Source organism: Marmota monax, unplaced genomic scaffold (assembly GCF_021218885.2).
Source record: "Marmota monax isolate L192 unplaced genomic scaffold, Marmota_monax_Labrador192_F-V1.1 WCK01_AAM20220418_F8-fsc00023, whole genome shotgun sequence".
Lineage (NCBI taxonomy): Eukaryota > Metazoa > Chordata > Mammalia > Rodentia > Sciuridae > Marmota > Marmota monax.
The window spans coordinates 10,118,263-10,132,471 of record NW_026692907.1 but is presented as its reverse complement, the minus strand read 5'-3'; the positions used below and the strand labels follow the sequence as shown (position 1 = coordinate 10,132,471).

Here is a 14,209-nt window from a genome sequence, read left to right as displayed (position 1 = left end):
GTTTGGCTCTCAGTAAAGCAGGCCCATTCCTCTTTTCCTCCTCTATGGAGAGGGCAATAGGGACTAGGCTGGAAAATTACCTTCCAAAAGTGAGAAGGGAATTAGATTGCTGCTTTAGAGCTATGAAATTATTTGGAATGTTTTATAAATGGTTACTGTAACAACAAAAAAAGTAACTAAAAAATGTGTACATCACAACATGCTTTTAAAGACACTTTGCGTTGTGCTCACATTCCCTTAAATGCTGTTCCCAAAGGTGCTCAGCCTCTAGCCCAGCTGGAATCTCTGGGAAGAAGCAGACACAGTTTGGTGAAAAAGACAAGGGGGTAGGGGGTCGAGGGGGTGTTGAAAGAAGAAAGCAGCCTTCCAGTTAAAGATCAGCCCTCAGTTTCAAGGTCAGCTTTGGGCTGGCTGGCCTCAGGCGGAGTCAGGGTCAGAGGGAGGAGCAGCAGCAGGGCGGGACTGGGGAGCTCTACATCCCATTCAGGTCAAGCAGAGTCTGGTCCAGCATCCTTTGTGTACAGAGGTGCTCCTCTTTGGTGCATTTCAGCTTATCTTCCAAATCATCAATTGTCTTTTCCATTTTGGCTACCGATCTCTCGGCAAACTCAGCCGCGGGTCTCTGCCTCCTTGAGTTTATCAGTGAGAATCTTTATTTCTTCCTCATATTTGTCTTCTTTTTGAGAGTACTTTTCTTCAGCAGCATTCAGACACTTCAGGTTCTGGTCCATCAGTCTGATCTGCTCATCCATCTCGGCAACGGGACTCTGCCAGCTCAGCTCGTTCCTCTGTGCGTTCCAAGTCTCCTTCAATAATCACTAACTTACGAGCCACCTCTTCATACTTCCTATCTGCTTCTTCTGCAATGTGCTTAGCTTCTTTGAGTTGGATTTCCTGGAGTTCCATCTTTTCTTCATCTTTTAGGGCCCGGTTTTCAATAACCTTCATACCTCACTCTCATCAGCAGCTTTTTCTGCTTCCTCCAGCTTTTGCAAGGCAGTAGCAAGGCGCTCCTGAGCACGATCCAGCTCCTCTTCTACCATTTGGATCCTTCGGTTCAAGGAGGCTACCTCAGCCTCAGCCCGTTCCCGGGCCCGCCTTTCTCCCTCAACTTCCCGCTGGAGGCGCTCAGCCCTCTCCTCGGCATCATCCATTTGCTGCTGCAGAACCTGGATCTTACGCTTCACCACCTCGACGGCGGTGATCCCGGCCATGGTGCCCACCCAGCGGCTTCTCGTTATCTGCCTTCTGCCTCCTCTCGGCGCTGCAGCCGCTTCTCCCCAATTCAAACATTCTTGAACTAAGACAGGCCTGGTGGTGTGTGCCTACAGTCCTCGCACTTGGGAGGCTAAAGAGGCAGGATCACTTGAGCCCAAAGTTTGAGACCAGCCTGGACAACATAGTAAGATATTTTCTCAAAAACAGAAACAAAAACAAAATCCCTGGACTACAGGGTTTGGAAAGCTTTTGGGTTGTTGAACACAGGGAGGTACCTGGAGGATACTGTGCCCAGAAAGAGCATGGAAGCTCTGCCCCACTTGCCATACTCTGTTCTATGCATCTTTTCTATGGGGCTATTCATTCGTGTCCTTTGTAATATCATTTATAATAAATGGGTAAGCATTAAGTGTATCTCTGATTCTGTGAGATGTTCTGGCAAATTAATCAAATCAAAGAAAAGGAGAGCATGGGAGCCCCTAATTTATGGCTGGTGAATGAGGAATATAGGGCATAACCTGGGACTTGTGAACAACATTTGCAGTGGCAGGACCCAGTCTTATGGGAGTGTGACCTGTGGAATTTCCACTGTCTCCAGGTAGACAGTGTCAGAACTGAAATTAATTCTAGGATGTGCATTTGTGTTCACTGGGGAACTGCTTGTGTTTTTCTGCTTTCAACACATCTGGCATCTGTTGGTGTTGTGGTGACAGTGTAAGAGAAGCATTGTGCTAAACCTCTTCTAAAACACAATTACCACCCAAAGAACTGGGTTTTTCAGGTCTAGTGCTCATCCCCTTGTATCGTGTTGATCTTTACACTTGGCCTATGAGATACTCATTACTCTGCAGCTATTGTTTGTTATCATCTAATCAAATGCCAGATGGAGAGATAAAACATCAGTGCTCCTGTTAGTCTAGATTCTACAGGAAATTCCATCTTGAGTCTTAATAAGCTAGAATCTTCATGTTCCAAATTATCACCTTTGGAGTGTTTCCATGTACCATGCCAGGAAGTCTGTGTCTAGATATGAATAACAAGTAGAGAGGCTTAATAGACATGATTCCCTAAAGACTAGAACATCATGCATTGGGAATTTCCTGGATCTAAACAAATGGAGCACAATGGTTTGACTGTGGTTCGTCCTATCCAAAACTCATGCTGATACTTAATCTCAATATTAGGAGATAGGATTAGATAAGACCTTTAAGGGTGATTAGGGCTCTGCCCTCATGCACTGGTTAATCCATTCATGCTACTGGTAGGTGAATAGGTTATCTTAACAGTGTGTCTGGCTGGGGCTGGTGGCGCACGCCTGTAATCCCAGTAGCTTGGGAGGCTGAGGCAGGGGGATCGTGAGTTCAAAGCCAATCTCAGCAGAAGTGAGGTTCTAAGCAAATCAGCGAGACCCTGTCTCTAAATAAAATATAAAATAGGGTTGGGATGTGGCTCAGTGATTGAGTGCCCCCGAGTTTAATCTCCAGTACCAAAAAGAAAAAAAAAAGTGAGTCTGCCATGAAAGCTAGCTTGGCTTCATTTCTAGAATGCTGTGCCATCTCAGGACTCTGCCAGCAAGGCTATCACTAGATGTGGCCCTTCAACCTTGGACCAGAACCATGAGTCCAAATAAATCTCATTTCTTTATAACTCAGTCTGTGGTATTGTGTTATTTGCAACAGAAAACAGACTAAAACATGACATGTTTGTCAACAGAACACCATAGGGAACACAGTACATGTCAATGGTTATAGTATGAGTCTTGGCGTCTGTTAATTCTGGGTTATTATTCAAACTTAAGACACTTGGTTCTATAATATTAGGCATATTACCTACCCATAAAATGGGAATAGTAATAGTACTGACCATATAGGGCTCTAAAGAACATTGAATACAAATGTGTAGGATGTATAGGTACAGTGCTAACAATAACTCAGTAAATTAGCTCTCACTTTTATCATTATTATCAGTTTAGCCTCATCTCTAAGAAATTCTCTAAACAGTTGCCAAAGGAAATACTTGAAGCAATGAATTGTATTAACTATAATTATACTAATTATATTCACTAATGAACAAGTCACCTTTGACTTATTTATTAAATAATTCTTCTAGTTAGTGTGTCTACCAGTGTGGGTCTCCTTCATGATGCTATGTTACAAAAGAACAGGAACAGCAAAGCCATCCCACAAGTGATGTCTTTGTAGAAACAGATTTTAAGTGGGGAGAAGCTGCTGACATTTGACAGGTGAGGCCGATTGTCTCACAGTTGCATCTGACCAGCTTTCCCTCCAGATATGATTAGACAAATTATGGATTTACTGTAAATTCTACTCTGAGTTGTACTGTAAATTCTGAGTTGGAATCTGGGGAGGAAATCCTTCATTTCAAGTAAGCAGTCTGAAACTCAGTGACCCTGTGACTAGTCTCTCCTAAATGTCCAAATACGGGGGCATTTTTTCTAAGAGTCCTTAAAGCAGAGTGGCTAAAAAAGAGCTAAAAAGTCTAACTGCCAGATATTGAATCCCAGCACAATTATTTAATACTTTGTGACTTCAGTGGTGAAAGAGATTCCTGTGTCTGGTAGTAAGTATATATTGGCTGTTAACTTTTATTATTATTATATTTTAAATTCTGGAGTGCAAAGACCTCTTCAACTATCTGAATGAAGGGACTTGATGTATTTGTCTTTTTCTATTTGGCAGCGCTGGGGAATGACCCGAGGACTTAACCCATAGTAGGCTGAGCTACATCTCCAACCCTATTCATTTCTTTTTTATGTCTGGTCCTGACAATCAAAAACTGGTAGCCAAAAGAATGAGTGACCCTGCAAGCAAATGAATATCAAACTAAGAGAAACTCAGAAGACCTGACTTTAAATTTAAGAAAATAAGAATAATCTTTTCAGGTTATTGATGAAATCATCTAAAGAGTAATATCAGAAGATTAGTCTTCTCCTTAGCTTCTTTGAGTTCTATTCTATTCCTACATAATGAACCTTCACGGTTTTAACCCACATCACCAATCTGACAGGCATTAACTACTTCTGACAAATTCATAGGCTTCTGTTGGCTCTAAAAACTTCCCCCTAAGTAACAAACAGTTATGTTTATGGTTTATTCCAACCCCAAAGATAACTGGGTCTTGCACATGCTAAGGAAGATTTTACCCTTGAGCTATCCTCCTAGCCCGAGCCCTATGCTTTTAATGTTTCCATGAAATTTTTACTTAAGGGGTCTTAAAATAGTTTCTGAGATTAGTCCCTCCTCAAGCAGCAAATACTATTCGAAACAGTATTTTCTATTCTTGTTTTGGAAAATTATTTTAAATATTTGAAGAAAATATAATTTGTCAACATTCTTCCCCTTCACTTCATTTTCCGAACCTCTCCACGTAACCAAAAGAGAATTCAACACATACGCCTCTCACCTCTAACAGTTCGTCTCCAATTCGCATTCGTCCATCCATTGCAGCGGGTCCCTCTGGGTTAATTCCTACCACAAATATGCTCATCCGTGTCCTGTCTTTATTGCCGGCAAGGCTGAGTCCCAGCCCATTCTTATCCTTTTCAAGTTCAATAATGTGCAGTTCTCCAGGTAGGTCTGCATACCTTTGCCTGATTTTTTCTGTGAGGGGGGGAAAAAAGAGTAAGTTAAAAAATTAAATAGAGCAGTTGACTCTGTATTATGGAGACACCAGCATTTCCCTGGCGTTCTCCTCTCCAAGGGTCACTCTTTTAGAATGAAGTAATTAAGGGTAGTGCTTAGTTTGGATCTGAAATGACCCCCAGAGGCCCATGGGTTAAAGGCTCAGTTCCCGACTAGTAGCACTACCTATAGGTGGTGGAATGTTTTGAGAGGCGGGCCCTTGTTTGTGGAAGTTAGGTCATCGGGGGCAGCCCCTGGAAGGGGAAATTGGGACCCAAGTCTCTGCCTCTCTCTCTTTCATTTCCTGGTCACCATTAGGTGAGCAAAACCCCCACTATGTGTTCCTATCATAATATACTGTGCTGCTACAGGCCTTAAAGCAAGGGGCCAAGTGACCATGGACTGAAACCTCTGAAGCTTTGAACCAAAATAAAAATTTCCTCCTTATAAGTTGATTCCCTCTGGTATTTTGTCTAATACAGTCAGCATGGCCTAAGAAGTTCAGCTCAACAGTAAAAACCTCATGTTGTTCTGGTTCATACTGGCCTAGACTTTCCATGGATGGATTTCTTATTTAAGATGGTCAATACACTGCGGATTCTAGCCTCATTGCCTCCAAAAGGGGGAAACAAAGGCTATTTCCTGAGCAAGCAATTAAAATGTTGGGTCTTAAAGACACAATGCTTCCTCAGTCATGGCTTCTACTTCATGCATTCATGGTCCAGCAGGAAAGAAAGTCAACAATTTATTCTAAATACACTGAAAACATATTTACTCTAAAATATATTCTTGGCATAATGAATCCCACTATTATATATCATGACAAAACAATAAAAATAAATATATTCTTTATATAAAGGGTACAAAATAACATTGGGTTAGGTGATCAAAAGCAAGGGAATTAGGGATGTTGGTTTTGCTGTTGGATCTAAATGCAATCCACAAATCTCACATTTACTCATATCCATAAATCTATACAATGTTTTATCTTTACTTCTTTGTCTCGAAAATGGGCATGATAATACTCGTTTCCTGGATGTTGGGGAAAATTAAATAAAGTATACGCTGAAGGACTTAACTGTCCACGGTTGGCAAGTGTTCCTTTTTCTCATCTCGTGTCTTACCCTGCTACCTCTCTCTCCTTTATGGTCTAACCTACATTTTAGGATTTGGCCTGCTACATCTCACTTGTGCTGGTTCAGTGCAACAAGCCACACTACAGGACCTGCTTAAGGCAGGTTTTGCGGCCCATTCTACTCAGGCTGGGTGTGTCCCCGAGCCTAGAGACTACGTGAATACTGAGGTTTGCAGCCACGGTCTCATCTGCTGCATAACAAATTGCTAGATTCCAACCTTCCTGGAACTTTCCATGTTCAGTCTAATGCTTCACTTATATTATGGTGACCCTCTTTAGGAGGGGACCTTGCTAATTAAAAGCTTAAATCAAATAATTAGTCTTAAGGTAGAGGAGAAAGGAAGACAGCCTCCTCCATTGTATCACTTTATCAACCTTAACAAACATGGTTTTATAAGTAGATAAACTTAAATCTGTAAAAACAATTCTATGCATAGATTTATATTACAAGAACTAGCATAAGAGGCTGCTTATTTAAGATAGAGATTATATCTCTCTGCTTTAGAAGAGAATCTTAACTTCCAAGGACAGCTTGTTAATAAGAAACATGTAGTAAAATACAGTAAAACAAAGGACTTGTAATGTCATAAAACTGTCCTCTACATAGGAAAAACATTAAGTTGTATTCACAGTGAGGTAAATTACCCTAACACATTTTTGTTTTTCAGCTACCAAGAAAAAGATGCTAGGTGGGAACTTTAGCAAACAAAGATCTACATTATCCTCAAGATCTTTGCACAGCGCCAATAACACAACAGATATTAAACAACTTCAAGTACTTAAATAAAAGGTCTGACTACCACAATTCCTGGGCACCGAGAAAAATTAATTTATTAGTGAATGAAGTTAGTGAATAAATACTACATCAATTGTGGTAGTGATAATTGCTTTTAGAATTCAAAGACTAATATGGCTTAAAAAGATTTCTTGGAAGAGTCAGAATTTGATCACGAGAAGACTCCTGGTGGGTGAGATGACAAGAGAAAAAGCACACGAGCAGGTGAAGTGAGGAGGGAATGAGGCAGCACTGGTGGGCTACAAATTGGAATCTCTTTGGGTTAGTGGTGGGTGATAAGAAATAAGATTGAAAGGTCAAAAGGTTAATCGATAGATTGTTTCCAGTAATAATACTGCAGTTTAGGGGTTGTGCACAGGTGCTTTGGGGTAGAGATGGGGCCTTGAGAAGAGGTTTGATTAAAGACCATTTCCCCAGAGCACTTACACTTGGCTGCTTTGTTTATTGAACTTAAAGGGCAAATTGGTTAAGGAATAATATCAAAGCTAAGAAAAGACCACGAGACAAGCATTTTAACACACCTCTTTTGGAAAATAATAAAGTAGAACATTTTTTCTAAGAAAGATACTGAAGACTTTAATAAGACAATAAGCTCAAGATAACAGATAAAAGAATTCTACAATTTAGACACACAAAATGCATTTTGGGAAATCACACAAAGAACAATTATAGAAATGGACTGTGTTATTTGGCCATAAAAGAAATTTCAGTAATTCTCAAAGAAATAGTATCAGACAGATTTCTGTTCTTGGAATATGGGACAATAAAACCCAAACACTACAAGTTAGTAATAAAAAAGATATGTTTAGAAATAAATTAATATTAGTAAAAAGTCCAAGATATAAGAAGGAAATTGAGAAATACAGTACTCACAATTTAAAAAAAAATTTAATTCTAGATATCAAACCTTTGAGAGAGACAATACACAACTCAGAAGGCTATTCACAATTTTGAATTATTCATCACAAAACAAGAAAAATGTAAGAAATGATAAGTTCAGCATTATACCCAAGAAGTTGGAAAAAGAACAACAGAGGAATTACAAAGAAAAAAGAAGAAAACAGCAAAGAGAATCTATTAATCATAATAGCAATTATCAATTTTTTTGTTATCTAACTTTGGAACATAATGTGAAGAATGGTATCCCAGGAATGCAAAGAGTTAAAAAATCAGGACACTTTTTCAAGAAAAATTACCATATTAGTAAACTAAAGGAGAAAGTTCAAAGATTATACCAACAAATGCAGAAAACCATTGGATTACCTACTCCTATTTAAGATTCAAAATGAAACTTTTCACAAAACAGTATAGAAAGGTACTTTTTGCATTTAAATTTACAGATAGGAAATAAAACACAGCAAGATACTTTCCGTAATTTAAACCAACAAAATTAATATGCAGGGAAGTTCTACAGATAAAGCTTAAAAAGATGCAAACTCAACAGAAATCTGGCCAAAGCATTCATACTCAAAAGTTTCATAGATATGTGAAGAAATGCTCAGATTTATTAGTAAGTTCAGAAGTGCAGATTAAAATGAGATATCAAAATATTAAGTGAGACAGTAAGTAAATGAGATATTAAAATGAGACATGTCAGACTGGCAAACATGAAAACTGGATTATTAAGACTTAGAGGAGGCAGAAAGATGTGCACGGTGGCTGGGAGTGATGATTTAGTGTCTATGCTTCAGTTATGTCGAGGTTTTAAACATCCTAAGTCGATGACAAAGCCCCCTCTTCTTCTTAAATTTGTCTATCTTGTGGAAAATTGAGACTTATGAAAGTGAGTAAAGCTTCCCCCATATTGATTTGAAAAAAGCCACACAGCCCCTTGGGAAGCAGGAGGAAGGGGTGAGCTCCATTCTCCCATAGGTTCTCTTCTCTATGTGAGGCACGCTGAGGAGTCCCCCACACTTCTGCAAAAAGTGCAAAGAAACACCACCGGATTGAGTGCTGTCCCAAGAAAAGTAAGCCAGAGAGGCAGCTTTAAAACCATGTGATAGTCAAGTGTGGAATCAAAACTCTTTCAGTAGCTCAGTTAGGGAAGATGAAAAAGTTCTGCGGCTGGATGGCAGGGGTGGTTGCACCATGTGAATGAACTCAACAGCACTGAAAGATACAGTTAAAATGAAAATTTTAAAATGTGTATTTTACCATAACCGGGGTGGGGGGAAGCCTGTCATTAAAATACCCTCAAAAACTTGGTACCTTTATTTATATCTCTTCAAGGGATAGAGTTAGAGATTTATCCTCACTTTGAAACCACCAGCTTTATTTTTCTGGTCAATGTTTTTAATGACACTATTACGATCCTATTTATTCAATGAACGATTATGTGCTGAATTCAAATTCATGGCAGGCTTGTGAAACAGCCTAATAACTAAATTTGTTTTCTAGGACCTCAAAATCTATCAGCAGGGACAAGTGTACATAGGACTAACTCTAATTCGTAGAGATGAGAGCAACGAGAAAAATGCCAGTAGTTGAAGACACCCATCCATTTCAGTGAATCATCAGGAAAACCAACTGATGTCTGCAAACTGCCTGAATATTAGATACTGTGGCCAAATTGCAATCTGTTGGTCAGCTATATATTGTGCTGCACAACGCCAAAGCCTCATTAACATTTCCACAATTCTGCATCTGGCTTGTTCCAGTGTCATTTTCCTAAATGCTAACAAATGAGTTGTTTGGCTTTCCTTAACTTCATTTTATTGGTTTTTTCCCCTCATCTTTTGTAGGAAATGAGGTAAGCTAAATGAATAGAAGCTCAGAAAAAAAAAAAAGCAAACCCTGGAATATTAAAGATGAGCATATTTGCATAGTTATGAAATTTTACTAACAATATATGGAGGACTTGCTAAGTTGCAGAAAATATGCCAATATCTTTCAATTAATTTTCTTTCCTTTAAAAACCATCTTACCAGATAAGATCAATCCAATCTGCATTCCAGATGTGGGACATAAGGCTCATGTTGAATCACTTGCCAAAAGTCCCTACATAGTCATTGATACAATAATGATGAAAACCCAGTTCTTTGCATTTGTTTTCACAGTATTATCTGAAAGTATCTTTCTAGATTTTTTACTTCCTTCTACTTTTCTCTCCTTGAATATAAACTCCATGAGGGTCTACCTCACAGCTGTCTGTGCATCTACAACAGTGCCTGGCACACATCAAGTTCAGTCTTAAACTGTTGAAAGCATAAATAAATGATGCCCATTCATTGCTATGTCATGCTGTTCCAACTCCCTCCATTGATACAGAAAACCTATTTGAGACCTAGAATCACAAAATACATACATTTTCCCCAAAGACAATGCATTCCTTCAATTAAAGGTAGAGAAATTTCTTCTCTAGACTTCACAGTTAATAGAGCCCATTTGTGCTATTAGAAAACAAATTACTATGTGTACATTTTCTTTAAAAATCTACTCTATTAGGGGCTGGAGCATACAGCTCAGAGGTAAAAGAAATACTTAGTATGTGCAAGGCCCTAGGTTTTCAATCCCCAGCAACCTCTGAAAATAAACAAATAAATACACTAAAATAGACTCTTGAACTGAAGAAACTCAAAATGCAAATAAGGCTTACAATTTCTCATTTTTCAGTGAAACATAAAGCACAAAGAACAACAAGACAGTACAAATACCACATGCTCTGTAACACATGCTTCAGTTGAATTTGTATTATTAATGTTTTTAGGCCTCAGAATTTGTGCTATCCTATTATTTTATTTAGACTCATAGCTGGAAGAGGTTTAAAATAAGTTCCACTCCTCAAATTGATTGCTATATTTTCCTGATCTCATGAAATCAGAGACTTTTAATTCAGGCAAAACGAACTAAGACATCATGTAATGTTACAATCTCTTACAGCTCCACACCTACTTATGAATTCTACTTTATAGATAAAGAAATGACTGAAGAATGAAGATCTCTTATAAGGTTATACAGGCAATTGATAGCCAGAAATTAAGTCTCCTAGTATGTAGCTCAATTCTTTTTCCATCAAATCATGTCACATTTTTGTGTGTGTGTGTGTGTGTGTGTGTGTGTGTGTGTGTGTGTAGTGCTGGGGATGGATCCTAAAGACCTCAGGCCTACTGGGCCTATCTGAATTACACCCTCATCGCCTCCAATAACACTTTTTTTTGGAGGGGGGTTAGGAGGGTAACCAGGGATTGAAGCCAGAGGGGCTTAACCACTGAACCATATCCCCAGCCCTTTTTATTTTTTATTTTGAAATAGGGTCTCACTAAGTTTCTTAGGGCCTTGCTAAATTGCTGAGGCTAGCTTTGAACTTGTTATCCTCCTTCCTCAGCCTCCTGAGCTGCTGGGATTACAGGCATGTACCACCATGCCCAGCCCCTACAATAACATTTTTTTAAAGGATTTTTTATTTGTTCTAATTAGTTATAGATGACAATAGAATGCATTTTGATACAATACACATAATCCAATAACATCTATTTTTTTGGTACCTGGGATTGAACTTAGGGGCACTACACCAATAAGCCATATCCCCAGCCCTATTCTGTATTTTATTTAGAGGCAGGGTTCTCACCGAGTTGCTTTTGTTGAGGCTGGCTTTGAACTTGTGAACTTCCTGCCTCAGCCTCCCAAGCCACTAGGATTATAGATGTGTGCCACCATAACTGGCTCCAATAACATTTTAAAGGGAAAAAAAAAAAGATTTCAATTTTTTTCTTCAGTTTAAGAAGCTATGTTTAATGGCCCTTATTGTACCATAATACCTCCTTACACAGCAAGATAGTCTCAGCTCATTATGTTGTCAAATCTTCTCACACCTCTGCAAATATCTCATCTACAAAGTGGAGGCAACTGATGCTCAGGAAGTTGAGGCAATCCAGCTAAGGTCAAGTCAAGTGTGCTGAATTCCAGGGCTGTGACCTGCTCAGCACCCCACAGCTTTCTCTTAGACCAGTAAATCTTGAATGCTAAGAGGTTCTCTTCAGGGAGCTGAAGCCATGGTACAGGGTCTAATTCCCATTGATTATTTGTCAGGCCTAGATTTATTGCAAGAATGGCTACGCTGAAGGCTCAGAAGACTCCAAATATGGCCCTTTGACCTACTGATAATTATGCTGAAGGAGACTGAAATCTCAGAAGCAGGAAGGTCTCTTCTGACTTTCTATTATCCACTCTCTCCAGATGTGGGTTGTGGGTCACAGAAACTAGAATTCCTCTTATTCCTTCACTAAAGCAGGCCATAAAATGAAGGAAACTCTGTTTCCCTCACCTCCTCCCTGAATACCTTCCTGTGGCAGGTGTCTTGTCCTATACCATCAGGGAACAAGTGAACAGGAAGCCCTTAAAAATCTGAACCAACAGCCTGTGCCAAGTTTCTCTCAGTGAAGTACCATCAGATCATATGCTTTGGTCTACCATATTTCTGCATTACAGTCCATAAAAATACAGTTTTTCTTGAGTTTTTAGGCATTCATTTGTTTTTTTCTTTTTTTAAATTTTTTTGGTCCTAGGGGTTGAACCCAGGGCTTCAGGTGTGCTAAATAAGCACATGCTTTACCACTGAACTACACCTTCAACCTCTGAGTCTTCATTTCTGTAGGCTCTTGTGTCACATAAAATGTTGCTTAAGTAAATTTGTTACACTTTTCTCTTATGTCTTCAGTTATAGGGGTCTCAGTCATGAACCCTGTGACACTACAACACACACACAATTTATCACCCCTGGAGCTTGTAAGATAGAAATCATGGCTGTTCCAGATAGCTGAGATTCTGAGCCAGTGAGTCTCTTTGTGACAAAGTGTTCAGGTGATTCTTGTGGGTCACCATCTTTGTAACTATAGAATAATTCTCATTCAATGAACTAATTTTTTTTCTACAGAGACCATGACAGTCAACTATAAAGTTTAAATTTAAGACAGCCTATAAATGTGCCTTCCACAAGACCAATCTAATCTGGAGGTTCTCTCAGTCTCCATAATCATGACTCAGGATTAACAAGAGGTTAGTTTTGCCTGTACAGCAGAGTATTTTAGAACCTGTCATTCTCTCTCCTCCTTCCCAGCTTCCCAAATCTAAAGAGTTTCCTGTTATTTTCAGCACAGTTGCTTCTCTTTGGTAGGTATAATAAAAGGCTAACTAGAATTTCAAAGGGGAAAAGAAAAATAAAGTTAGTATGTGTGTGAAAAACAGACTCTGATCCTCATTTTTGAAAAATTAAGAGAACACCCATCAGTTTATTTTTTGATTCAAAACTGAAGAGAGAAAAGCAGCAGCACTGTGCCTATGCTCCGCTGAGTCAGCACAGACTGCTCTGCAGCATCAGGGTGGGGCTCGGCCATAGGGAGTGCCACACTGCAGGGCCTTTGCTCTAGGGGCTGCAGACCATCGTTTCCATGGCAACCAATGGGATGGGGAGGGAAGAAAATGTATGAAGAATTGTTTTCTTAAAATTAATTAAGACTATTTTAAAGAGGTGGGGTGTTCTGGTTTGGATATGAGGTGCCTCCCCGCCCCTGCCAACTCATGAGACAGACAATGAAGGAACATAAGGAGATGAAATGATTTGATGATGAGAGCTGGAACCTAATCAGTGGATTATTCATTTGATGAATTACTAGTTTGAAAGGACTACCATACCGGGTAGTAACTGTAGGCAGGTGGGGTGTGGCTGGAGGAAACAGGTCACTGGGGGCATGCCATTGGGAATTATATATCTTATCCCCAGCTCCTTGTGCTCTGGGTCACAACAGCGATGAACTGAGTAGCTTTCCTCTGCATGCCTTCCACCATGATGCTCTTGCTCAATTCAGGCCCAGAGCAATGGAATCAGCCCACTATGGATGACATCTCTGAAACTTGTGAGCCCCAAATTAAACTTTTCCTCCTTTAAATTATTCCTGTTGGGTATTTTGGTCACATGACAAAAGTTGACCTACACAAGGGGTAAAGAGTATTCTTTTACTTAAACCCAATAGGATTTTCCCCTAGAATTAAGAAACAAACAAAAAAATCCAAAGGACCTATATTTTGTTTTCCATACACAAAAACACATGCAAATACCACACATGTCCATCTATAAATATATAAATACTAGCTTTTAGCAACAAAATATTAAAAGTGTTATAATGATTCAGAGTTTTACCACAGCTGTTTTTGTTTTCCTGGGAAACATTTCTAATAGCCATTCTTTACACTGACTTCTGTTGACTTTCCATGGACTTCACAACATTCTATACCCAAAGATGGCACCTTAGCAACTGAGAAACAGCAGAAGCAGGAGGTCACTCCTACCTCCTTCTCTTCTTCCCTGAAACAGGCCTTAAAACCTAGAAAAGATTTTTCTGATCTTCCCCTATAGCATGTTATAAGATTCTCACATAGTGGGAGGAACATCTTTCTTTCTAGAGACACAGAAAAGGATCCGAA

The 14,209-nt window shown here is 39.3% G+C and overlaps 1 protein-coding gene and 1 pseudogene across 7 annotated transcripts in view; both read right to left on the bottom strand.

Annotated features, from left to right (window-relative positions):
* The window catches only part of Patj (PATJ crumbs cell polarity complex component), a 360,314-nt gene that overhangs the window by 157,458 nt on the left and 188,647 nt on the right, over nt 1-14,209 (bottom strand). For all 7 annotated transcript variants that reach the window (XM_046450923.2, XM_046450925.2, XM_058581534.1 and 4 more), the window contains one exon: nt 4,642-4,838. In XM_046450923.2, the coding sequence (XP_046306879.1) occupies nt 4,642-4,838 (197 nt within the window). The remainder of the gene's footprint in view (nt 1-4,641; nt 4,839-14,209) is intronic.
* LOC124096890 (tropomyosin alpha-3 chain-like) lies at nt 393-1,229 on the bottom strand (annotated as a pseudogene).